This window comes from Oryctolagus cuniculus, chromosome 19 (genome assembly GCF_964237555.1).
Source record: "Oryctolagus cuniculus chromosome 19, mOryCun1.1, whole genome shotgun sequence".
Taxonomy (NCBI): domain Eukaryota; kingdom Metazoa; phylum Chordata; class Mammalia; order Lagomorpha; family Leporidae; genus Oryctolagus; species Oryctolagus cuniculus.
The window spans coordinates 42932674-42959057 of NC_091450.1; the positions used below are offsets into that span (position 1 = coordinate 42932674).

At 55.1% G+C, this 26384-nt stretch overlaps 1 protein-coding gene across 4 annotated transcripts in view; it reads left to right on the top strand.

Annotated features, from left to right (window-relative positions):
- ZAN (zonadhesin) overlaps positions 1-26384 on the top strand; it is a 60118-nt gene that overhangs the window by 23264 nt on the left and 10470 nt on the right. For all 4 annotated transcript variants that reach the window (XM_070064445.1, XM_070064448.1, XM_070064446.1 and 1 more), the window contains 30 exons: positions 164-411; positions 649-829; positions 1662-1773; positions 2160-2251; positions 2892-3068; positions 4540-4748; positions 5015-5159; positions 5926-6176; positions 6259-6423; positions 6619-6743; positions 7337-7650; positions 9437-9553; positions 9953-10077; positions 10260-10405; positions 10883-11026; positions 11201-11308; positions 11411-11580; positions 12037-12239; positions 13105-13246; positions 13554-13801; positions 14038-14218; positions 16516-16627; positions 17014-17105; positions 18407-18583; positions 19918-20126; positions 20393-20537; positions 21304-21554; positions 21637-21801; positions 21997-22121; positions 22712-23025. In XM_070064445.1, coding sequence (XP_069920546.1) covers positions 164-411; positions 649-829; positions 1662-1773; positions 2160-2251; positions 2892-3068; positions 4540-4748; positions 5015-5159; positions 5926-6176; positions 6259-6423; positions 6619-6743; positions 7337-7650; positions 9437-9553; positions 9953-10077; positions 10260-10405; positions 10883-11026; positions 11201-11308; positions 11411-11580; positions 12037-12239; positions 13105-13246; positions 13554-13801; positions 14038-14218; positions 16516-16627; positions 17014-17105; positions 18407-18583; positions 19918-20126; positions 20393-20537; positions 21304-21554; positions 21637-21801; positions 21997-22121; positions 22712-23025 — 5193 coding nt within the window. The remainder of the gene's footprint in view (positions 1-163; positions 412-648; positions 830-1661; positions 1774-2159; positions 2252-2891; positions 3069-4539; positions 4749-5014; positions 5160-5925; positions 6177-6258; positions 6424-6618; positions 6744-7336; positions 7651-9436; positions 9554-9952; positions 10078-10259; positions 10406-10882; positions 11027-11200; positions 11309-11410; positions 11581-12036; positions 12240-13104; positions 13247-13553; positions 13802-14037; positions 14219-16515; positions 16628-17013; positions 17106-18406; positions 18584-19917; positions 20127-20392; positions 20538-21303; positions 21555-21636; positions 21802-21996; positions 22122-22711; positions 23026-26384) is intronic.

Here is a 26384-nt window from a genome sequence, read left to right on the forward strand (position 1 = left end):
GGAGAGACCAGCAGGGCAGGGTCGTCTGAATCTTTGACATCCCCAGGGCAAGCCCACACTTCCCAGAGGAATATGGCCTCTGGTGGTGGGCTGCAGGTCCCATCCCAATGCGGACTCGCCAAGAGGCCCCATGAGGCTCCAAGCCCCGGTGTCTCCTCTGCAGGAAGTGCCACCTGCAGTGCCTCAGGGGACCCCCACTACCTGACCTTCGATGGAGCCCTGCACCACTTCATGGGCACCTGCAACTACGTCCTGACCCAGCCTTGCAGGCACAGGCCCCAGGAGAACTCCTTTGTCGTGAGTGCCACCAACGAGATCCGCGATGGCAACTTGGAGGTCTCCTATGTCCGAGCTGTCCACGTGCAGGTCTTCAACCTCAAAATCTCGCTTGTCAAAGGCCACAAGGTCGTGGTGCGTGCCTCCCCACCCCCAACCCCACCCCACCGCCCACCTTCCAGCCCCACAGCAGGTGGCCTGCCCAGTCCCTCTTTGCTCCTTGCCCTTGTGTCTACCTGTCTGGCTCCTCAGAGCCCTGGTGGCACCCTGCAGCCCCTCCTCTCTGAGACCCCTTCCTCCCGACACACCCGTGTTGTCTTTGTCCCGTGTTCCTTCCTGACTCCCCTGACTGTGTCCTCCTGGCCTCTGCAGCTGAATGGCCGTCGGGTGGCCTTACCCGTGTGGCCCTCCCGGGGCCAGGTGACCGTTAGGCCCAGTGGCAACTTCATGCTCCTCTACACTAACTTTGGGCTTCGTGTCCGCTATGACGGGAACCACCTGGTAGAAGTGACGGTGCCCTCCTCGTATGCTGGCCAGCTCTGTGGGCTGTGTGGTGAGTTCCCCAGCACCCTTGGGCAAGGTGGGACAAGGGACAGGTGCCGTGGCCACCACACATCTCTCTTGGGTGTCGTAGGTGCCTGCCACCTGATCACAGGTGTACCCTGTCTTACTGCGCCTAGTTGTATTGTGCCTCACAGATACTGTGTTTTTACAGTTGAAGGTTTGGACAGTGCTGTGCAAACCAAGTCTAATTCCCCAGTGGCTTTGATTCTGTTAGCATTGTGTAGCTGGAAGGTGTTTCTTCTTTAATTTTTTTAAGATTTATTTTTATTTATTTGAAAGTCAGAGTTACACAGAGAGAGGAGAGGCAGAGAGAGAGGTCTTCCATCCGCTGGTTCACTGCCCAGATGGCTGCAGCTGCCGGAGCTGCGCCGATCCGAAGCCAGGAGCTTCTTCTGGGTCTCCCATGGGGGTGTAGGGGCCCAAAGACTTAGGCCATCTTCTGCTATCCCAGGCCATAGCAGAGAGCTGGATTGGAAGAGGAGCAGCCAGAGCTAGAACCGGTGCCCATATGGAATGCTGGCGCTACAGGCGGAGGATTAATCTGCGCCACAGCGCTGGCCCCTAAATAAAATACTTTTAAAGATTTTATTTTGGCATAAAAACTTACAAAGTACTTCACTTTTACTTTATTTCCCATGAACTTTGTGAGCCTTCTGATACTCTGTTGACAACACAAAGCAAGAGTGTAGATGTTAAGTGAGGCTAGAGGTGAAGGAAAAGGAAGGCTTTGACTTGAAAGAGTGAAGAGGGAGGGGAGGCTGCGGCCCCAGCTGGGTCTGTTGCTGGCCACGATGGCCTCTCATGACGAATCCATCCTGCAGGTAACTACAACAATAACAGCTTGGATGACAACCTGCTTCGAGACAGGAAAACTGCAAGCAATTCCATGCAGCTGGGTGCTGCCTGGAAGCTGGAGGAGGGCTCCGAAACAGGGTAAGCGGTCGCTGGAGCAGCCAGGCAGGAGGAGCTAGACCTGCAGCACGGCCTCTGGGGGCAGCCGGGAGGGGTCCCCAGGCCCTCTGTGCCATCTCCTGACTTGCGGGAAGCAGGCCAGATGTCCCTGCTTCCTCTCACTGAGGCTGCCGTTGGGAGCGAGTTGTTGTACACCCACACCCTAGCCTGCTGCTCTCCCCTGTGCCTGGGCATCGTCTGGACAAGGTCCACAGGGTAGTCGCCCCGAGACCGGCCTCTTTCCTCCCTGCTTTACCTCCTGGCCTTTGCTCCTGGGGGGAGCCTGAAGGGACCCTTCCTCGGTCCCTCGCCATGTTTGCTTCTGTGCAGGGGCTCCTAGGTTTCTGTGCTTCCCTCTCCCCCTACAGCTGCTTCCTCCAGGGCGGCAAACCCTCCAGCTGCCACGAGGACATGGGAGACACATGGAACAAGAACTGCGAGGTCCTCGTGAACCCCCTGGGTAAGGCCCAGCGCCATCTGCCTGTTGTCCACCCTGGGACAGAGACCGAGGAGCAAGGCCAGAGGCAGGGGGAGGTCCCAGGGAAGGCAAGGGGAGCACGGGGCCATCGAGTCACCGTTTTAGCAGCTGTACTGACCAGTCCTTTTATGATGTGATTTATTTTTTGATAAGTTATTTTCATTCATTTTGTATGAAAGACTGAGACACACACAGAGAAATATTCTGCCTGTTGGTTCATTCTCCAAATGCCTGCAATAGCCAGGGCTGAACCAGGCCAGGCAAGGAGCCAGGACTCCCATGTGGGTGGCAGGAGCCCAAGCACTTGGGCCATCACCTGCTTGCTCCCCAGGTGCATTAGCAGGAAACTGGGCCAAACTCTGTCTCAGCATTGTGATATATATATATATATATATATATATATATATATATATGGGATGGGATGTGGGTGTCCGTGCAGTGGCTTAACCTGCTGCACTACACCACCTGCCTTAGGTCTGTCTTTGAATCTGAGGCAGGAGGTTCTCAGTGAACCCAGGTTTTGAACAAGTGGATTTCAGATTGGCCCCAGAGAGGCTGGCTGGTGGTGGCCCCTTCCTGGGCTGGTTGTACTGTCTCATGGGTGCCTGGTCTCCTCCTGTAGGGCCCTTCTCTCAGTGCCACAAGGTGGTGCCCCCAGAGGTCAGCTTCACCAGCTGCGTGCATGGCCAGTGTGGGACCAAGGGCGACAGCCTGACCCTGTGCCGCTCTCTGCAGGCCTACGCATCCCTCTGCTCCCTGGCCGGCCAGGCCCTTGCCTGGAGGACTAACACCTTCTGCCGTGAGTGCCCCAGGACCTGCTCCTGCAGTCTGGAGTCCCCAGATCCCTGCCCCCTCTCTGCCCTGAATTTTTTTCTTTGCCCTGCCCAACCAGGCCCTGGCAGGCGACCACAAGTCCTGTCTTCCATCCTCCCCTGCAGCCTCTGTGCAGCCTAGCCCTGGTCTCCACTTCTGCCTTGGAACCTCTTCCTTCTGACTCTCACTTACTAAGAAAACTGCCTTTAATTGATTTCTCCTTCCATCTCCTCATACCTTGGCCAACTGTTGCCTTTCTTCTTCCCCAGAAACATCTTAGTTTCTTTTGTTTAAGGATTATTTATTTGAAAAGTAGAGTTACAGAGAGGCAGAGAAAAAAAGATCTTCAATGTACAGGTTCACTCCCCAAATGGCCACAATGGTTGAGACCTGGGATGAGAAAGGCCAGAGCCAGGAGCCAATTACTCCATCAGAGTCAACCATAAGGATGGCATGGATCCAAGTGCTTGGGCCATCACTTAGCTTTCCCAGTCAAGTTAGGAGGAGACACATTGGAAATGGAGTAGCTGGGAATTGAACCAGCACTCTTGTGGGATGCTGTCATTACAGGTGGTGAATAACCCACTGTGCCATAGCATTGGCCTCAGAAACTCTTGTTTTTATTGTGACAAACACACGTAGCAGGGAGATTGCCACTTGTTTCATTTTGAAGAACACGGCAGTCAGTGTTTGCACTGCCCTACAGGCGTCGCTTCCGGTCCCCCTCAGCAATCTGGAACTCTGCACCCATGCAGTGTTCCCTTCCGGCCCCTGCGCTATAGCCCTGGGAGCCCGGACTCCACTTTCTCCCTGTGTGAACGTGACTCCCCTAAGCTCCTCATGGAAGCAGAATCGTGCAGGATGCATCCTTTCATGATTGGCTTACTTCATGCTGCGTCATGATCTCAAGGTTCATCCGTGCCATAACTCATGTCAGAATTTCCCACTTCTGACGGCTGAGCAGTATTCCTTTGAACAGTGAAAGGCTAGGCTTCAGCCTGTTTGTTGTTGCTAAACAAGATACCTGACTAGTCATTGATAGAGAAAGTTCCAATTGTTCCTTAGCCATTGAACAGCCCCAGAGTTACTTTAAGATTTGTTTATTTGAAAGAGTTACAGAAGGAGGGGAAGAAATAGAGATGTCTTTCATTTTGAGATTCACTAACCAAGTTCACAACAGCCAGACAGGGCCAGGCACAAGCCAGGGTCCTAGAATGCCATCTGGGGTGTCCCACATGAGCGACAGGGGTCCAAACACTTGGGCCACTGCCTGCCGCTTTCCCAGGCCATTGACAGGGAGGTGGATCAGAAGTGGAGCAGCTGTGACTCACGTGATTATATTATTGACTTGCCCTGTCCCGTCACAGGGCCAATCCCTGCCCCGGGACACTTGAGGCCTGAGGTCAGGGAGCTGCGAAGGCCCCTCTGGCCTCCATAACGCCCCTTGTTCTTCTCAGCTCTGAAGTGCCCACCCAACAGCAGTTATAGCCCCTGTGGGAGTCCCTGCCCAGGCACCTGCCTCAGCCTGAACCACCCGAAGGACTGCCCCATCACACTGCCCTGTGTGGAGGGCTGCGAATGTCAGAATGGCTACATCCTGAGCGGAACCTCCTGTGTGCCCCTCAACCAGTGTGGCTGCACCGACTCCGAGGGCTCCTACCACCTGGTGAGAGGCCCGATGGAGGGGGCATCCTGACCTTCTCGGCTCCCACACTTGGGGTAGGGTTCTGGGCAAGCCAGGTAGCCCAGGGGCTCAGAGGCCGAGAAGGGGTGGACAGCTGAGGCTGGGGGCCAGACACCAGAAACTTAGAAAGGCTGGAGAGCTAGGCCAGCCCCATAAGGCTGGAGTCCCAAGGGTGAGCTGGGGGCGGGACCTCTGACCATCTCCAACTCCCAAGTTTCCGTCTTCTCTGCCCCCTCCACGCCACGCAGGTCAGGGAGAGCTGGTACACAGACAACACCTGCACCAGGCTCTGCACCTGCTCCCTGCACAACAACATCACCTGCCGCCAAACCGCCTGCAAGCCTGGCCAGCAGTGCTGGGCCGTGGACGGGCTTCTGCGCTGCCGGGACTCGGGTAGGGCCCCCGCGCCAAGGCCAGCCGTCCCCACTTGCCCACATCTCCGTGCTGCCCGTAGTACTCGGTTCAGGTTGTACCCCAGTGTGCTGAGGAGCTCCTGAGAGATGACCGCCCACTTCCGTGAAGGGTGCCTCAGGGCTCCCTCGCTGTCCCGTGACTTGGTGTTTTGGTTGCTATCACAAAATACCCGAGACTGGGTAACTTATGAAGAAGAGAAAAGCACTACTCTAAATTCTGGAGGCTTGGGCACGCCAAAGCTGCTTTGGTGAGGGCCTTGTTGTTGTGGGCACTCTGAAGGGCTCTGATTGACTTGCTCTCGTTTTAACAGCCCACTCGCTAGATAGCCCATGTATCCACTGATGCATTCAGAAATGAGCCCACTGCTGAGTCCCCAAGACCCGGTCACCTCCACAGACCCCACTTGCCAATGCTATGGCTGAGGATGAAGTTTGCAACACACGAAATCCTGGGGAGCAAACATTCACAGCACAGCACCCATGCTTCTCCTCGAGTGGCCTTGAACTTGAGAGGGGAGAGCATGACTCCCTCCCTGGTAGAGTCACACCCACCGTGTGCCCAAGCCTCAGGCCAGCACAGCTGCAGCCTGACCCGTGGGCCTTGATCCTTCCCCTTAACCTTGTCCTCTTCCCCTCCCAAGGCTCCCTGTCCTTGTCCAGGCCAGGGCAGCTCCAGACTCCCTCCTGAGAGGCCCTGTTCTCGTGTGAGTCGGGATGGCCCCTCAGTGCACCGTCTTCCCTCCCAGGCATGGGTGTGTGCCAGGTCACAGGGGACTCCCGGTACCTCAGCTTCGATGGCAGCAGCCATCCTCTCCAGGGTGCCTGCACGTACGTCCTGGCCAAAGTGTGTCACCCCAACATGGACCTGCCGTTCTTCAAGGTGAGCGCCAGCAATGAGAAGTCGTCAGCAGGCGGGACCAACGCTGTGTCCCTTCACCAGGTCTACATAGAGTTCTCTGGCTCCCTGGTCACCCTGCAGAAGGGCAACCTGGTGCTGGTGAGTGGGCAGGGCGGCCGGCCCGGGAGGGAGGAGGGCCCTGGTGCCCCGTTGTCCTCACAGGCTCTGCCGTCCTCTTCAGATCAACGGTACCCGGGTCGCCCTCCCCGCCACCTCCCAGATCCGGGGGCTCAACATCAGCTCCAGCCGCACCCACACCATCGTCAGCTTCTGGATTGGAGCCCAGATCAAGTTTGACGGCAATCACGTCTTGAAGATCACAGTCCCTGCAGCCTATTATGAAAAGGCGAGGAGAACGCCTGTCTCTGTTCCTGGGGAGGCAGCCTGTGGGCGCGCCCCCACCCCGCCCCCGTCCTCCCACACCCAAGACTCAGAACGGAGGAGAACTCAGGAGTGGGCCTTTCTGTTAATGGGTTCCAGATGGTGCTGTGCAAAACGCTGTTAGGCCTCCCAACACCAAACAACCCCTGTGCCCACCCAGGTCTGTGGCATCTGCGGGAACTACAATGGGGAGCCCGAAGACGAACTGATGATGCCCAGCGATGAGCTAGCCGCCAGTGACCTTGAATTTGTGAAGAGTTGGAAAGATAATAACATTGACCCAAAGTAATTGTCCCCTAAGACTGTACCGTTTGCTAGTGACATGAACTGGCAAGCTAGACTGTAGGGCACACCATGTAAGGCTGCAGTGTTCCTGGTGTGTGTCTTTTGGGTTGGAAGGTGAGAGTTGCTCAGGGAAATGTGAGGTCTCCCTCCCTTCTCCAGGAATGTGGGAGGGGGCAAGTGTTTGGCTCGGCAGGTAAGCCATCGCTTGGGACACCCACTTCCCATGGGCTGGAGTCCTGGCTCTGCTTGCCATTTGAGCACACCCTGGGAGGCAACAGGGGATGGCTCAAGTATTTGAATGCCTTTCATCCATGGGAGACCCAGTGGGCCTGGCCCAACTCGGCTGTTGGGGCACTTGGGGAAGGACTCTGTTTCATTCTGTCTCTCTGCCTTTCAAGTAACTATAAAAGAAACATGGAAGGGGGAGATGGAGGCTGCATGCAAGTTTGGTCTGAGCTCTGACCAGGACTTTCTTTGGAGACACGGGGCCCAGGGTATCCCTGGGACCTGTCTCAGATCATATGGGAGGGATACATCATCGCCACTGGTGGGGCAGTGGGTGCCCCACACGAATCCTCTCTGTCCCTTCCTAGTTGCCAGAAGTCCCAGGAAGGGAAAGGAAAACCCCAGGAGGAGCAGGGGCCAAGCGGGTCCAGCAAGAAGGCCAGCTGCAGCCCGGCCGACCTCCAGAAGGTGCAGGAGCAGTGCCAGGCAGCCCTGCAGACGCCCGCCTGGGCCGAGTGTGCCTCCCGTGTGGACCTCAGGCCCTTCCTGCTGGACTGCGTGAACAGCCTCTGCGAGTTTCGAGTCTCCCTTCAGCCTCTCTGCAAGGCCCTGCAAGCCTTGGGGGCCGCCTGCCAGAGCAAGGGGCTCCAGCCCCCTATCTGGAGGAACAGCAGCTTCTGCCGTGAGTGTCCCCCATGGGCATCCCCCAGCCACTTCCACCAGTGCCCCTCCCCGCATTGCAGCCCCTTGCCGCCTCCTGCCCGCTCCTTTGTCACAGTGTGATCGCCTGCTGCCTGCAAGCTCCAAGCCTGCCACAGCCCTCTTATTTGCACCTATTCTAACAAACTGAAATTTGCATTCCCTAGTTTTTTTTTTTTTAATGTCTTTTATTAAATTGAAATGCAGAGTTAGTAGGAGAAAGATCTTCCATCCACTGGTTCACTCCCCAAATGGCCACAATGACTAGGGCTTTGACAGACCAAAGCCAGGAGCCTGGAGTGTCTTCCAGGTCTCTCACGAAGGTGCAGGGGCTCAGACATTTGGGCCATCCTCCACTGCTTTTTCAGGCCATTAACAGGGAGCTGGATCAGAACTGGAGCAGCTGGGACTCAAACCGCCATCTGCAGCTTAACCCACCAAGCCACAACATTGGCCCCTCTCAGTGTTTTCTTATAAAATACAAGACTAGACACAGTATTTTGCCCCTTATGGTTTTCACTTGAGAATCTCTCTTGGAGATCTTTTCTTGTCAGACAGGTAAAGAGTTCCTCTTCTCTTTTGCAGCTGTATAACGTTCTGTTTTATCAGAATGTTTTAACTAGTCTCCTTTTGACTTTCTGGTTTAATCCTAAGTAGTTTTTGTTTTTGTTTTTGCTAAGCTATTACAGAGAGTACTACAGCAGAGAACCTTATACATATGGATTTTCTTATTTCCTTTTTAAAACATTTATTTATTTGAAAGGGAAAATTAGGCAGGGAGAGACAGCTCTTCTATCCACTGGGTCACTCCCCAAATGGCCAGAACATTCAGGATGGGGCTGGGGCCAAGCCAGGGGCCAAGCACTTAGGCCATCTCCTGCTGCTGGAGCTGGATCAGAAGTGGAGTAGCCAGGACTCGAACCAGCATCCATATGGGATGTTGGCTTCCCAGGCGGCGGCTTTACTCTGAATATAGGATTTTCTGTGTCCGTGACATAACTGGCTGAAACAGAGTTGTGGAGCTGAGCCACGTGCGTTAGTGCTGCCGAGGGGACTGCCAGATGCTTTGTGAGATGAATTCGCGTTCTCCCCAGCACTGCACGAGACGCCCATTGCTCCAGAGCCTCGCCAACACCATGCCTGTCACGGTTCTGGATTTTTGTCCCCTGATAAGTGGGACAAAGAAGAATCTTTGCCCTTTCCTTATTATGAGCAAGGATGCACGTTCTTTCTCGCGTGTAGGAGCCACGCGAGTTTCCCTTTCTGTGAGCTCTTTGTTGCTATCCGTTCACCATGTTCCACTGGATCGTTTGCGTATATTAGGGGTGTGCTTTTGGTGCAGCGGTTAAGATGCCACTTGGGAACCCGCATCCCATATCAGAGTGCCCGTGTTTGAATCCGGCTCTTCTTCTGCTTCTGGCTCCTGTTAATGTTGACTCAGGAAGGAAGGAGGTGATGGTTCAAGTGGCTGGGTCCCTGCCGCCTCACATGGAAGTCCTGGGTTGAGCTCCCCGCTCCGGGGTATGGCCTGGCTCAGGCCCTGCTGCTGCAAGCATTTAGGGAGTGATCCAGTGGATGGGAGATTTGTCTGTCACTGTCTCTCTTTCCCATGTGCAGGCTCTTGGAGCCAACCTGTCCCTAGCAGTTTCTGTCTCCAGGACCACTACCCCTTCCTGGTGCAGAGGAGATGGGGAAAAGAAGAGCCATTAGTTGCACTGGGGGAGCCCTTGGAGGCAGCTTCCCAACCTTCACCTTACCCCCCTTGGCAGGTACGGCCACCTGCTTTGTCTACGGAGACCCTCACTATGTCACCTTTGATGGGAGACACTTCGGCTTCATGGGCAAATGCACCTACATCGTGGCCCAAACCTGCAGCAAGTCGACAGGTAACAAGGTCCCAAAGATGCCCAGCACCACCAGGGTCAGGGATGGTTTCTGAGTTGCTGAGTTGGGCTATCTGGACAGCAGGACATGGCTGGAAGAAGCCATGGGAGAGAGGCCCATGAGAGCTAGGTCTTACTGTGGGTTGAGATGTCCACAACAAAAGCAGGGATTTCAAGGGCTTGCTGTCACTGGAAAAGGGACAGGCCACAGAAGGCAGCTAGACCCGGGGCAGTGACTGGCTGCTCTGGAGGAGGGCACACATGCCCTGCTCCCGCCCAGGGCCTCCTCACCTGCTGGGCCCCCGCCTCTGAGGCCTTGATTGCCACAGTGCCAGTCTCGGGGCACTGCCCATGGCGGGTGCTCAGAAATGCTGCGCTCTCTTCCTCCCTGTCCCCACCCAGACTCCTTCTTCAGGGTGACGGCGAAGAATGAGGAACGCGGACAGGAGGGCACGTCCTGCCTGAGCAGGGTTGATGTGACCCTGTCCGAGACTGTGGTCACCTTGCTCAAGGGCAGACGCACGCTGGTGAGTCCCTGCCCCACCCGCCCTGCCAGGGCCTGCAGCCCATGAGCCTCTAAGAGACCCAAAATGAGGCAGTGATGGGGCGGCCACACCGCTGTAGGTGGAGGAGGTTGTTGGGATGCCGCGGAGCTGGGGGCCTTGGGGTCATCCTTGATGCTGTGTCTTCCTTTGGCCCCGCTTTCCAGGTCGGGGGTCAGCGAGTCACCCTCCCAGCAATGCCTGCTAAAGGCGTCTTCCTGGGTCCGAGTGGACGGTTTGTGGAGCTGCAGACGGATTTTGGTTTGCGGGTCAGGTGGGACGGCGACCAGCAGCTGCTTGTGACTGTGCCCAGGTGAGGGGGCACCCAGCCGGGCAGGTGCCACTTCTCCCTGCTCGCCCCAGGACACGCCCTTCTCCCCAGCCCAGCACAGATGTGCAGTCATTCATGTCTCTCCAGGTGGGGAGGAGGCCCCTAGCTCAAGGGGCGGACCTCCTGGTGGGGGCGGGGACAGAGGCAGTGGCTTGGGGCAGTGTGGTGGCAGCAGGTTGCACTCACAGGCTGTGGGAACATGCTGGGAGTCGCCAGTGGGCTCTGGAGACGCCAAAGGGTGGCCACATGGTCTGCCTCTGGAGGGAACGTGGAATTCCCGTGCAGACCAGCACCTGCAAGACTACGCTGGAGCTTTGTTACTGCTAGACAGTGGGGTGAGGGCGTGGCTCCTGTTGCAGAACCCATGTTGGCTGTGTGCGTGTCTCAGGCCCCTAGACGCCTCCTGCCTCCTCCTGCACCCCCTCCTGCTCACCGCTCCCCTTGTCTTTGTCCCCTCAGCGCCTACTTCCAAAAGCTGTGTGGCTTGTGTGGAAACTACGACGGCCACAGCAGCAACGACATCCTGAAGGCAGACGGCCAGCCTGCTCAGAGCGAGGAGGAGCTGGGCAATAGCTGGCAGTGGGCCCAGGACGAGGACAAGGAGTGAGGGCCCCCAGGCCCGTGCCGGCCGCCCCTTTCTCTTTGACACCCGGAAGCTTCCCAGTCCTCCAGTCCTTTTGGCCCTGGGGTTCTCTGTCCTCTAGGGGTGGCCCCTGTGCTGCTGGCCTGAACAGGAAGGAGGCGTGGCCCTGAGGGGACTTGTTTGGCCTCTTCCAGGTGCCAGAAGAACCAGGCAAACCCCCCGTCCTGTGACACGGCCCTGCAGACAAAGATGTCCGGGCCCCAGTTCTGTGGCCAGCTTGTGGACTCGCGCGGAGTGTTCGAGTAGGAGGGCAGGCTGGGCCCCCTGAGACTGGGGGGGCCTCCCGGCAGGGGCGAGGGGGAGCCCTCTGTCCCCTGCCCTCTGACCGTGGCCTCGGTCCTCAGGACTTGCCTGCTCCACCTGAAGGCCTCGTCCTTCTTTGACAACTGTGTGTTCGACACGTGCAACTTCCAGGGCCTGCAGCTGATGCTGTGCGCCCACATGTCGGCTGTGACCGCCGCCTGCCAGGACGCTGGCTATGCCGTGAAGCCTTGGAGGGAGCCCCAGTTCTGTCGTGAGTTGCGCCCTGAGGCAGGGGAGAGGAAGCGGGGGGGGGGCCCCCTCCTCCAGAGGCAGGTGAGGGCTGCCCAGGCTTGGGGCATACCTGTAGCAGGCACAGACCTCACTGAAGACAGCTGCTGTTTGTTAACCTGGACGTGTTCTGGCCACCAGAGGCCACATGGGGCGTGCTTATAATGCAGACCGGCAGGCGAGGCCTCCTGGCCGCCTCACAGGCCCTGGGCTGGCCCGGGTTGCTGAGGAAGCTGCTTCAGAGCTGAGGTAGCCCCTGGGTCAGCCTGCCCCTGCCTGCCTGCCCGCCCGGGGTGGGTCTCTGCAGTGGTGTCCCGTGGGTCCCAGCTTCTGGAAGCCGCTTGCTCTCCTGGAAATTGAGCTGGGCTTCCAGCGGGGTCTGTGCGCATGCGCCCCCTGTTGGTGGCTGCTGCCTCAGGCACCCTCTACTGCTCCACAGCCCTGGCCTGCCCGCCCAACAGCAGATACTCCCTGTGCACCTCGCCGTGCCCCAAAACCTGCCACACGGGGTACGTGGGCATGTCCTGCCCAGAACAGTGCCTGGAAGGCTGCGAATGCAACCCTGGCTTCATCCTCAGCGGCCTGGAGTGCGTGCCCTCGGCCCAGTGTGGGTGTCTCGACCCCTCGAGGGGCTACTTCAAGGTGAGCAGTGCGCCTGGGCCACAAAGGACAAAGTCCTTTCCCCAGGCCAGTGCCAGCCTGGGCCGGGGTGAAAGGCAGTGTGGTTTGGGGCTGGGATCTAACTCCCTTTCTGTGGCCTCTGGCTGTTTTCTTGCAGTTCGGGTTGGATTCACAGCACAGCTCTGCCTTGCAGAATCTGAGACCCCGGTTTTGTCACCTGGTCTCCTGCCACCCTTTTTCCTATGATTTTATTATCTACTTGAAAGAAAGAATCAGAGCGAGTGATTTAGCAACTCTGCCCAAATGGCCACTATGTGTAGGCCAGGCTCAACTATGTGTAGGCCAGGCTCAAGCCCCAAGCTGGGAAGTTTTTCTGGGTTTCCTATGTAGGATCAAAATCGTAGTCTGTCTTCTGCAGCTCTCCCGGCACATTACCTGGGAGCTGAATAGGAGATGGAATAGCTGGAATAGCCAGGGCCCCAGTTGGCCCCTTTGGGATGCCAGGCTGTCAGGCGGCCACTTATCCATGTCACAGTGCCTGTCCTGAGTGCTTTATTTTATCTGTGATCTTTATCTTCCTTGTTGACTCCCTCCCACTACCCACTGGATTGCAATTCTATTAGGACTGGCAGGTTGTCCATCAGGTTCATTACTGATGAACTAGGTCCCTTAGACCCAGCATGATAAAGACAGATAAATAATCTGCAGAAATGCTTTGAACAAATGAGTGATGGAGTGATAACCAGGGAACCAATGCTGGGCTTCTCAGCTGAGCACGGAGCCTGTGGAACTCAGGAGGCCTCCCCATGAGTGGACCAGTGGTCCCAGTCCCCATGAACTCTTGTGTTAGACCTGGAAGAAACCACTCACCTCTTCCTCCCTCCAGGTAGGGGAGCAGTGGTTCAAGTCAGACTGCAAACAGCTCTGCATCTGTGAAGGCAGCAACCAGATTCGCTGCCAGCCCTGGAAGTGTGGACCCCATGAGGTCTGCAGCCAGCAAAGTGGCATCTATGGGTGCCACTCACAAGGTGAGAGGTCAGGGTGGGAAGGGGGTAGCTGAGCGAGAGTCCTGGGCATCCTCAAGCAAGGCAATGGCCCTGCCCAAGCAGCTTCCCCTGGGAGCCGGGGCTGTGAGACCGTGGCCCAGGGCCCGGGCAGCACCCTCAGAACTTGGAGAGACCAGCGGGGCAGGGTCGTCTGAATCTTTGACATCCCCAGGGCAAGCCGACACTTCCCAGAGGAATATGGCCTCTGGTGGTGGGCTGCAGGTCCCATCCCAATGCGGACTCGCCAAGAGGCCCCATGAGGCTCCAAGCCCCGGTGTCTCCTCTGCAGGAAGTGCCACCTGCAGTGCCTCAGGGGACCCCCACTACCTGACCTTCGATGGAGCCCTGCACCACTTCATGGGCACCTGCAACTACGTCCTGACCCAGCCTTGCAGGCACAGACCCCAGGAGAACTCCTTTGTCGTGAGTGCCACCAACGAGATCCGCGATGGCAACTTGGAGGTCTCCTATGTCCGAGCTGTCCACGTGCAGGTCTTCAACCTCAAAATCTCGCTTGTCAAAGGCCACAAGGTCGTGGTGCGTGCCTCCCCACCCCCACCCCCACCCCACCGCCCACCTTCCAGCCCCACAGCAGGTGGCCTGCCCAGTCCCTCTTTGCTCCTTGCCCTTGTGTCTACCTGTCTGGCTCCTCAGAGCCCTGGTGGTACCCTGCAGCCCCTCCTCCTGAGACCCCTTCCTCCCGACACACCCATGTTGTCTTTATCCCGTGTTCCTTCCTGATTCCCCTGACTGTGTCCTCCTGGCCTCTGCAGCTGAATGGCCGTCGGGTGGCCTTACCCGTGTGGCCCTCCCGGGGCCAGGTGACCATTAGGCCCAGTGGCAACTTCATGCTCCTCTACACTAACTTTGGGCTTCGTGTCCGCTATGACGGGAACCACCTGGTAGAAGTGACGGTGCCCTCCTCGTATGCTGGCCAGCTCTGTGGGCTGTGTGGTGAGTTCCCCTAGCACCCTTGGGCAAGGTGGGACAAGGGACAGGTGCCGTGGCCACCACACATCTCTCTTGGGTGTCGTAGGTGCCTGCCACCTGATCACAGGTGTACCCTGTCTTACTGCGCCTAGTTGTATTGTGCCTCACAGATACTGTGTTTTTACAGTTGAAGGTTTGGACAGTGCTGTGCAAACCAAGTCTAATTCCCCAGTGGCTTTGATGATTGTTAGCTTTGTATAACTGAAAGGTTTTTGTTTTAATTCTAATATAGGTCCCTTTTTTTCTCCTTAGATATAATACTATCACATATTTAATATGTTACAGTGTGGTGCAAATGTAAATTATTTTTTAAAGATTTTATTCAAAGAGTGAGGAGAGACTGAGAGCTGATCTTCCATCCTCTGGCTCACTCTCTAATGGCTGCAGTGGCTGGAGCTGTGCCAGGCTGCAACTGGGTCTATGATGTGGGTTGCCTTCCTGGTCTCATCAGTAGGTAGCTGGATCAGAAGCTGAGCCGCCGGCACTCCAACTTGAGCTCTGAAATTGGATGCTGGCATTGTAGATGGAACCTTAATCTGCTGCGCCACAGTTCCTGCCCCTGTGACTAACTTTTACATGCACTGGGGAACCAAAATATTCATGCAGCTTGCTTTATCCCAGTGGTATGGAACTGAATCTGCAGTGATCTCCAAGGAATGCCCATGTGAGGGTACTTCAGAAAGTTTATAGGGGGCCAGTGCTGTGGCATAGTAGGTTAAGCCTCTGCCTATAGCACCAGCATCCCTTATGCACACCGGTTCAAGTCCTGGCTGGTCTAATTCCGTGTGATGCAGCTCCCTGCTAACCACCTGGGATAGCAGTGGAAGATGGCCCAAGTGCTTGGGCCCCTGTACCCATGTGGGAGAACCAGACGAAGCTCCTGGCTCCTGGCTTCAGTCTGGTCCATCTTGGCTGTTGCAACCATTTGGGGAATGAACCAGCAGATAGAAGACCTCTTTCTATGTGTCTCTTCCCTCCTCCTGTCTATAACTCTGCCTCTCAAAAAAATAAATTAAAAAATGATTTAGCATGAAATCAGACAACTTTTTTAAAAAAGATTTATTTATTTGAAAGAGCTACACAGAGGCAGAGGCAAAACGAGAGGTCTTCCATCTGCTGGTTCACTCCCCAAATGGCTGCAGCAGCCAAGCTGAGCCAGACCGAAGCCAGGAGCTTTCTGGGTCTCTCACGTGGGTGCAGGGGCCCAAGGACTTAGGCCATTTTCTGCTTTCCCAGGCCATAGCAGAGAACTGCATCGGAAGTACAGCGGCTGGAACTCTAACCAGCGCCCATATGGGATGCCGAGGTGATGGCTTCACCTGCTATGCCACAGTGCTGGCCCCTCAGACAACATTTAAAAGAATTCTGGGGGGGTGGGGGGCGGCACTGTGGTGCAGTGAGTGAAACCCCGGCCTGTAATGCCAGCATCCCATATGGGCGCCAGTTTGAGTCCCAGCTGCTCCACTTCTGATCTAGCTTCCTACTGTTGCCTGAGAAAGCAGTAGAAAATGGCTGAAGTCCTTGGTTCCCTGCACCCACATGGGAGACCCAGAAGCTCCTGGCTCCAGATCGGCACAGCTCTAGCCATTGCGGCCATCTGGGAAATAAACCAGCAGGTGGAATCTCTCTGCCTCTCTGCCTCTCTGCCTCTCTGGAGCTCTGCCTTTCAAGTAAATAATCTTTTTAAAAATTATTTTAAAAATTTTAATTAAAAAGTTAACGTGAAATAGAATTAAAAGTTAAGTTTGTGATAGGCTTAAGGCACAGCAGGTTAAGCTGCTGCTTTTGACGCAGAATTCCGTACTGAAGGGCCTAGGTTCAAAACCTGCCTCTGCTGCTGATTCAGCTCCCTGCTAATGCATACCCTGGGAGGCAGCAGATGGTGGCTGCAGTACTTGGGTCCTTGCCACCCCATAAGAGAGCCCTGGATTATGTTCCTGGCTGCTAATGTTGCTCTGCCCAACCTAAGTTGTTGTGGACATTTGGAGAGTGAACCAGTGGCTGGAAGTTATCTCTTGCTCTATCTTTCAGATGAATTAAATAAAAGTTTTGATATCAAAATAACTTTGCTTTTCTTCAATTTACCATAACCTTCTGAGGCCTTCTTATTCTGTGTTGAGGAACCAGGCAGGAGTGTAGAGGTGAAGGAGAAGCAAGGGTTTGATTTGACAGGGTGAAGAGTGAGGAGTGAGGAGAGGTGGCAGCCCCAGCTGGGTCTGCTGGTGGCCTAAGTGGCCCCTGATGACCATTCAATCCTGCAGGCAACTACAACAATAACAGCTTGGATGACATCCTGGGCCCATACAAAAGGCCCGTTGGGAACTCCGTGCAGCTGGGTGCTGCCTGGAAGCTGGAGGAGGGCTCCGAAACCGGGTAAGCAGTCGCTGGAGCAGCCAGGCAGGAGGAGCTAGACCTGCAGCACGGCCTCTGGGGGCAGCCTGGAGGGGTCCCCAGGCCCTCTGTGCCATCTCCTGACTTGCGGGAAGCAGGCCAGATGTCCCCACTTCCTCTCACTGAGGCTGCCGTTGGGAGCGAGTTGTTGTACACCCACACCCTAGCCTGCTGCTCTCCCCTGTGCCTGGGCATCGTCCGGACAAGGTCCACAGGGTAGTCGCCCCTGAGACCGGCCTCTTTCCTCCCTGCTTTACCTCCTGGCCCTTGCTCCTGGGGGGAGCCTGAAGGGACCCTTCCTCGGTCCCTCGCCATGTTTGCTTCTGTGCAGGGGCTCCTAGGTTTCTGTGCTTCCTCTCCCCCTACAGCTGCTTCCTCCAGGGCGGCAAACCCTCCAGCTGCCACGAGGACATGGGAGACACATGGAACAAGAACTGCGAGGTCCTCGTGAACCCCCTGGGTAAGGCCCAGCGCCATCTGCCTGTTGTCCACCCTGGGACAGAGACCGAGGAGCAAGGCCAGAGGCAGGGGGAGGTCCCAGGGAAGGCAAGGGGAGCACGGGGCCATCGAGTCACCTTTTTCTTTTTTTAAAGATTTATTTATTTATTTGAAAGTCAGAGTTACACAGAGAGGAGAGGCAGAGAGAGAAAGAGAGAGAGAGAGAGGTCTTCCATCTGCTGGTTCACTCCCCAGTTGGCCACAACGGCCGGAGCTGTGTCGATCCGGAGCCAGGAGCCTCCTCCAGGTCTCCCACGCAGGTGCAGGGCCCCAAGGACTTGGGCTGTCTAATACTGCTTTCCCAGGCCATAGCAGAGAGCTGGATTGGAAATGGAGCAGCTGGGACTTGAACCGGTGCCCACATGGGATGCTGGTGCTTCAGGCCAGGGTGTTAACCCACTACACCACAGCGCCAGCCCTCAGGTCACCTTTTTAGCAGCTGTGACTGCACAGTCCTTTTATGATATGATTTATTGGTTTTTTTTTATATATTTATTTTATTCTATTTGAAAGTCAGAGTTACAGAGAGAAAGACAGATCTTCCATCCACTGGTTCACTCCCCAGAAGGCCACAACTGTTGGAGCTGAACCAATCCGAAGCCAGGAGCCAGGAGATTCTTCCAGGTCTCCCATGTGGGTGTAGGGACCCAAGGACTTGGGCTATCTTCTACTGCTTTCCCAGGCCACAGCAGAGAGCTGGATCGGAAGAGAGCAGCTGTGACTGGAATTAGCGCCCATATGGGATGCCTGCATTTCAGGCCAGGGCTTTAACCCGCTGGGTCACAGTGCTGGCCCCGATTTATTGTTTTTAATAAGATATTTTCATTCATTTTGTATGAAAGACTGAGACACACACAGAGAAATATTCTGCCTGTTGGTTCATTCTCCAAATGCCTGCAATAGCGAGGGCTGAACCAGGCCAAGCAAGGAGCCAGGACTCCCATGTGGGTGGCAGGAGCCCAAGCACTTGGGCCATCACCTGCTTGCTCCCCAGGTGCATTAGCAGGAAACTGGGCCAAACTCTGTCTCAGCATTGTGATATATATATATATATGGGATGGGATGTGGGTGTCCGTGCAGTGGCTTAACCTGCTGCACTACACCACCTGCCTTAGGTCTGTCTTTGAATCTGAGGCAGGAGGTTCTAAGTGAAGCCAGGTTTTGAACAAGTGGATTTCAGATTGGCCCCAGAGAGGCTGGCTGGTGGTGGCCCCTTCCTGGGCTGGTTGTGCTATCTCACGGGTGCCTGGTCTCCTCCTGTAGGGCCCTTCTCTCAGTGCCACAAGGTGGTGCCCCCAGAGGTCAGCTTCACCAGCTGCGTGCATGGCCAGTGTGGGACCAAGGGCGACAGCCTGACCCTGTGCCGCTCTCTGCAGGCCTACGCATCCCTCTGCTCCCTGGCCGGCCAGGCCCTTGCCTGGAGGAATAGCACCTTCTGCCGTGAGTGCCCCAGGACCTGCTCCTGCAGTCTGGAGTCCCCAGATCCCTGCCCCCTCTCTGCCCTGAGTTCTGCTCCTCTGCTTTGCCCTGCCCAACCAGGCCCTGGCTGGCGACCACAAGTCCCATCTTCCATCCTCCCCTGCAGCCTCTGTGCGGCCCAGCCCTGGTCTCCACTTCTGCCTTGGAACCTCTTCCTTCTGACTCTTACTTACTAAGAAAACTGCCTTTAGTTGATTTCTCCTTCCATCTCCTCATACCTTGGCCAACTGTTGTCTTTCTTCCTGTCTTGCCCAGAAAAATCTCTGTTTTTTAGTTTTTTTTTTTTTTTAAGATTTATTTTAATGGGAAAAGTTGAAGATGTCTTCCTGGGCACATTAGCGGAAGACACATTGCAAATGGAGTAGCTGGGACTTGAACCAGCACTCTTGTGGGATGCTGTCATTACAGGTGGTGAATAACCCACTGTGCCATAGCATTGGCCTCAGAAACTCTTGTTTTTATTGTGACAAACACACGTAGCAGGGAGATTGCCACTTGTTTCATTTTGAAGAACACGGCAGTCAGTGTTTGCACTGCCCTACAGGCGTCGCTTCCGGTCCCCCTCAGCAAACTGGAACTCTGCACCCATGCAGTGTTCCCTTCCGGCCCCTGTGCTGTAGCCCTGGGAGCCCGGACTCCACTTTCTCCCTGTGTGAACGTGACTCCCCTAAGCACCTCACGGAAACAGAATCGTGCAGGATGCATCCTTTCATGATTGGCTTACTTCATGCTGCGTCATGATCTCAAGGTTCATCCGTGCCATAACTCATGTCAGAATTTCCCACTTCTGACGGCTGAGCAGTATTCCTTTGAACAGTGAAAGGCTAGGCTTCAGCCTGTTTGTTGTTGCTAAACAAGATACCTGACTAGTCATTGATAGAGAAAGTTCCAATTGTTCCTTAGCCATTGAACAGCCCCAGAGTTACTTTAAGATTTGTTTATTTGAAAGAGTTACAGAAGGAGGGGAAGAAATAGAGATGTCTTTCATTTTGAGATTCACTAACCAAGTTCACAACAGCCAGACAAGGCCAGGCACTAGCCAGGGTCCTAGAATGCCATCTGGGGTGTCCCACATGAGCGACAGGAGTCCAAACACTTGGGCCACTGCCTGCCGCTTTCCCAGGCCATTGACAGGGAGGTGGATCAGAAGTGGAGCAGCTGTGACTCACGTGATTATATTATTGACTTGCCCTGCCCCGTCACAGGGCCAGTCCCTGCCCCGGGACACTTGAGGCCTGAGGTCAGGGAGCTGCGAAGGCCCCTCTGGCCTCCATAACGCCCCTTGTTCTTCTCAGCTCTGAAGTGCCCACCCAACAGCAGTTATAGCCCCTGTGGGAGTCCCTGCCCAGGCACCTGCCTCAGCCTGAACCACCCGAAGGACTGCCCCATCACACTGCCCTGTGTGGAGGGCTGCGAATGTCAGAACGGCTACATCCTGAGCGGAACCTCCTGTGTGCCCCTCAACCAGTGTGGCTGCACCGACTCCGAGGGCTCCTACCACCTGGTGAGAGGCCCGATGGAGGGGGCATCCTGACCTTCTCGGCTCCCACACTTGGGGTAGGGTTCTGGGCAAGCCAGGTAGCCCAGGGGCTCAGAGGCCGAGAAGGGGTGGACAGCTGAGGCTGGGGGCCAGACACCAGAAACTTAGAAAGGCTGGAGAGCCAGGCCAGCCCCATAAGGCTGGAGTCCCAAGGGTGAGCTGGGGGCGGGACCTCTGACCATCTCCAACTCCCAGGTTTCCGTCTTCTCTGCCCCCTCCACGCCACACAGGTCAGGGAGAGCTGGTACACAGACAGCACCTGCACCAGGCTCTGCACCTGCTCCCTGCACAACAACATCACCTGCCGCCAAACCGCCTGCAAGCCTGGCCAGCAGTGCTGGGCCGTGGACGGGCTTCTGCGCTGCCGGGACTCCGGTAGGGCCCCCGCGCCAAGGCCAGCCGTCCCCACTTGCCCACATCTCCGTGCTGCCCGTAGTACTCGGTTCAGGTTGTACCCCAGTGTGCTGAGGAGCTCCTGAGAGATGACCGCCCACTTCCGTGAAGGGTGCCTCAGGGCTTCCTCGCTATCCCGTGACTTGGTGTTTTGGTTGCTATCACAAAATACCCGAGACTGGGTAACTTATGAAGAAGAGAAAAGCACTACTCTAAATTCTGGAGGCTTGGGCACGCCAAAGCTGCTTTGGTGAGGGCCTTGTTGTTGTGGGCACTCTGAAGGGCTCTGATTGACTTGCTCTCGTTTTAACAGCCCACTCGCTAGATAGCCCATGTATCCACTGATGCATTCAGAAATGAGCCCACTGCTGAGTCCCCAAGACCCGGTCACCTCCACAGACCCCACTTGCCAATGCTATGGCTGAGGATGAAGTTTACAACACACGAAATCCTGGGGAGCAAACATTCACAGCACAGCACCCATGCTTCTCCTCGAGCAGCCTTGAACTTGAGAGGGGAGAGCATGACTCCCTCCCTGGTAGAGTCACACCCACCGTGTGCCCAAGCCTCAGGCCAGCACAGCTGCAGCCTGACCCGTGGGCCTTGATCCTTCCCCTTAACCTTGTCCTCTTCCCCTCCCAAGGCTCCCTGTCCTTGTCCAGGCCAGGGCAGCTCCAGACTCCCTCCTGAGAGGCCCTGTTCTCGTGTGAGTCGGGATGGCCCCTCAGTGCACCGTCTTCCCTCCCAGGCATGGGTGTGTGCCAGGTCACAGGGGACTCCCGGTACCTCAGCTTCGATGGCAGCAGCCATCCTCTCCAGGGTGCCTGCACGTATGTCCTGGCCAAAGTGTGTCACCCCAACATGGACCTGCCGTTCTTCAAGGTGAGCGCCAGCAATGAGAAGTCGTCAGCAGGCGGGACCAACGCTGTGTCCCTTCACCAGGTCTACATAGAGTTCTCTGGCTCCCTGGTCACCCTGCAGAAGGGCAACCTGGTGCTGGTGAGTGGGCAGGGCGGCCGGCCCGGGAGGGAGGAGGGCCCTGGTGCCCCGTTGTCCTCACAGGCTCTGCCGTCCTCTTCAGATCAACGGTACCCGGGTCGCCCTCCCCGCCACCTCCCAGATCCGGGGGCTCAACATCAGCTCCAGCCGCACCCACACCATCGTCAGCTTCTGGATCGGAGCCCAGATCAAGTTTGACGGCAATCACGTCTTGAAGATCACAGTCCCTGCAGCCTATTATGAAAAGGCAAGGAGAACGCCTGTCTCTGTTCCTGGGGAGGCAGCCTGTGGGCGCGCCCCCACCCCGCCCCCGTCCTCCCACACCCAAGACTCAGAACGGAGGAGAACTCAGGAGTGGGCCTTTCTGTTAATGGGTTCCAGATGGTGCTGTGCAAAACGCTGTTAGGCCTCCCAACACCAAACAACCCTTGTGCCCACCCAGGTCTGTGGCATCTGCGGGAACTACAATGGGGAGCCCGAAGACGAACTGATGATGCCCAGCGATGAGCTAGCCGCCAGTGACCTTGAATTTGTGAAGAGTTGGAAAGATAATAACATTGACCCAAAGTAATTGTCCCTAAGACTGTACCGTTTGCTAGTGACATGAACTGGCAAGCTAGACTGTAGGGCACACCATGTAAGGCTGCAGTGTTCCTGGTGTGTGTCTTTTGGGTTGGGAGGGGAGTTGCTCAGGGAAATGTGAGGTCTCCCTCCCTTCTCCAGGAATGTGGGAGGGGGCAAGTGTTTGGCTCGGCAGGTAAGCCATCGCTTGGGACACCCACTTCCCATGGGCTGGAGTCCTGGCTCTGCTTGCCATTTGAGCACACCCTGGGAGGCAACAGGGGATGGCTCAAGTATTTGAATGCCTTTCATCCATGGGAGACCCAGTGGGCCTGGCCCAACTCGGCTGTTGGGGCACTTGGGGAAGGACTCTGTTTCATTCTGTCTCTCTGCCTTTCAAGTAACTATAAAAGAAACATGGAAGGGGGAGATGGAGGCTGCATGCAAGTTTGGTCTGAGCTCTGACCAGGACTTTCTTTGGAGACACGGGGCCCAGGGTGTCCCTGGGACCTGTCTCAGATCATATGGGAGGGATACATCATCGCCATTGGTGGGGCAGTGGCTGCCCCACACGAATCCTCTCTGTCCCTTCCTAGTTGCCAGAAGTCCCAGGAAGGGAAAGGAAAACCCCAGGAGGAGCAGGGGCCAAGTGGGTCCAGCAAGAAGGCCGGCTGCAGCCCGGCCGACCTCCAGAAGGTGCAGGAGCAGTGCCAGGCAGCCCTGCAGACGCCCACCTGGGCCGAGTGTGCCTCCCGTGTGGACCTCAGGCCCTTCCTGCTGGACTGCGTGAACAGCCTCTGCGAGTTTCGAGTCTCCCTTCAGCCTCTCTGCAAGGCCCTGCAAGCCTTGGGGGCCGCCTGCCAGAGCAAGGGGCTCCAGCCCCCTATCTGGAGGAACAGCAGCTTCTGCCGTGAGTGTCCCCCATGGGCATCCCCCAGCCACTTCCACCAGTGCCCCTCCCCGCATTGCAGCCCCTTGCCGCCTCCTGCCCGCTCCTTTGTCACAGTGTGATCGCCTGCTGCCTGCAAGCTCCAAGCCTGTCACAGCCCTCTTATTTGCACCTATTCTAACAAACTGAAATTTGCATTCCATAGTTTTTTTTTTAATGTCTTTTATTAAATTGAAATGCAGAGTTAGTAGGAGAAAGATCTTCCATCCACTGGTTCACTCCCCAAATGGCCACAATGACTAGGGCTTTGACAGACCAAAGCCAGGAGCCTGGAGTGTCTTCCAGGTCTCTCACGAAGGTGCAGGGGCTCAGACATTTGGGCCATCCTCCACTGCTTTTTCAGGCCATTAACAGGGAGCTGGATCAGAACTGGAGCAGCTGGGACTCAAACTGCCATCTGCAGCTTAACCCACCAAGCCACAACATTGGCCCCTCTCAGTGTTTTCTTATAAAATACAAGACTAGACACAGTATTTTGCCCCTTATGGTTTTCACTTGAGAATCTCTCTTGGAGATCTTTTCTTGTCAGACAGGTAAAGAGTTCCTCTTCTCTTTTGCAGCTGTATAACGTTCTGTTTTATCAGAATGTTTTAACTAGTCTCCTTTTGACTTTCTGGTTTAATCCTAAGTAGTTGGTTTTTTTTTTTTTTTTTTTTTTTTTTTTTTTTTTTTTTTGACAGGCAGAGTGGACAGTGAGAGAGAGAGAGACAGAGAAAAAGGTCTTCCTTTGCCGTTGGTTCACCCTCCAATGGCCGCCGCGGCCGGCGCGCCGCAGCCGGCGCGCTGCGGCCGGCACACCGCGCTGATCCGATGGCAGGAGCCAGGAGCCAGGTGCTTTTCCTGGTCTCCCATGGGGTGCAGGGCCCAAGCACCTGGGCCATCCTCCACTGCACTCCCTGGCCACAGCAGAGGGCTGGCCTGGAAGAGGGGCAACCGGGACAGAATCCGGCGCCCCGACTGGGACTAGAACCCGGTGTGCCGGCGCCGCTAGGCGGAGGATTAGCCTAGTGAGCCGCGGCGCCGGCCTTGTTTTTGTTTTTGCTAAGCTATTACAGAGAGTACTACAGCAGAGAACCTTATACATATGGATTTTCTTATTTCCTTTTTAAAACATTTATTTATTTGAAAGGGAAAATTAGGCAGGGACAGACAGCTCTTCTATCCACTGGGTCACTCCCCAAATGGCCAGAACATTCAGGATGGGGCTGGGGCCAAGCCAGGGGCCAAGCACTTAGGCCATCTCCTGCTGCTGGAGCTGGATCAGAAGTGGAGCAGCCAGGACTCGAACCAGCATCCATATGGGATGTTGGCTTCCCAGGCGGCGGCTTTACTCTGAATATAGGATTTTCTCTGTCCGTGACATAACTGGCTGAAACAGAGTTGTGGAGCTGAGCCACGTGCGTTAGTGCTGCCGAGGGGACTGCCAGATGCTTTGTGAGATGAATTCGCGTTCTCCCCAGCACTGCACGAGACGCCCATTGCTCCAGAGCCTCGCCAACACCATGCCTGTCACGGTTCTGGATTTTTGTCCCCTGATAAGTGGGACAAAGAAGAATCTTTGCCCTTTCCTTATTATGAGCAAGGATGCACGTTCTTTCCCGCGTGTAGGAGCCACGCGAGTTTCCCTTTCTGTGAGCTCTTTGTTGCTATCCGTTCACCATGTTCCACTGGATCGTTTGCGTATATTAGGGGTGTGCATTTGGTGCAGCGGTTAAGATGCCACTTGGGAACCCGCATCCCATATCAGAGTGCCCGTGTTTGAATCCGGCTCTGCTTCTGCTTCTGGCTCCTGTTAATGTTGACTCGGGAAGGAAGGAGGTGATGGTTCAAGTGGCTGGGTCCCTGCCGCCTCACATGGAAGTCCTGGGTTGAGCTCCCTGCTCCGGGCTATGGCCTGGCTCAGGCCCTGCTGCTGCAAGCGTTTAGGGAGTGAACCAGTGGATGGGAGATCTCTGTCTGTCTGCCTTTCAAATAAAAAAAAAAATTAGGAGCATTTTATTTTTATAGGAAAGTAGCCCTTTATGAGTTTTCTGAATGACACTAAATTTTCCATCTGGAGATATCTCGTTTTTTTTTTTTTTTTTTTTTTTTTTTTTTCTCTGCAGGAAAGAAAATATTTTTATGTGGCCAAATATATTCATCTTCTCATGACTTGTGCAATGTTAGCTTTAGATACAGATACTGTCCCCACAGAAGAAACAGTTTGCCCGTGCTTTTCTCACCGAATTTTTGTGGCTTCATTTTTATTTTAAATATTTAGTAAAGAATCCCATGGTGATTTATCCTGATGTGTAGTATAACATAGGAATCCACTTTATTTTTCTGTTTTCTTCCAGAGGGCTAGTCAGTTGTTCCTGCATTATTAATGAACTGTTTTGACTTTTTCCACTGGTGGACATGCCACAGTCATATAGTGACTTCCTGTATAGTCACTGATCTTTTAGTGACAGGGCTATGTGTAGAGGGGTGCTTTGTTGGGCAGTTTTTTAAAACATTATTAGGATTACTTATTAGAAAGATGGTTACAGAGAGGGAGAGATGCAGAGAGAAAGATCTTCCACCTGCTCGTTCACTCCCCAAAAGGCCTCAACAAGCCAGGGGCTGGGCCAGGCCAAGCCCAGGAGCCAGGAGCTTCATCTGGGTCTCCCATGTGGGTGCAGGGGCCCAAGCCGTTGACCACCTTCTGCTTTCCTAGGCCATTAGCAGGGAGCTGGATTTGGGAGTAAAGCAGCTAAGGCTTGAATTGGTGCCCATATGGGTTCCCAGTGTCATAAGCAGTGGCTTAATCTGCCACACTACAATGGCAGTCCCCCAGTTAGGCAGTTTGATCACTGTGAAAACAGCACTTATGTCTCATCGGACATCATGGCACCCCCACGTATGCAGTCTCTGTTATGTGGTGCGTGCTATACATTGGGTCTGTATTGCAGCCCTCTCGCCTGTTCCCTTGGCCCAGCTGTATCTGCAGGTAGCAGTGTAACACGCTGCAGTCATTGATGGCTCAAAGTGTGTTTTAATTTTTGATAGGGACCTTCACTACTCACTGCTCTTTTCTTTAATTAGCCACTCAACTTTTAATTACTTTAGAAAGTTATAAACATAGATAATATTCAAATATAAAATAGTAGTGCCTAGAAGATAATACTGGTGCTTTTATATCATTACAGTAGCATTCACAGTCTTAGGAGATATTTCAATAGAAAGTAACCTATTATGATTCAAACAATAAGCAGTGCCTCTGAGCTTGGCATTCTTAGTTTCTTTCCCCAGTGCATAGTTTATAATTCTTGGTGTTGTAGTCAGGTCAGAATGCCATAACA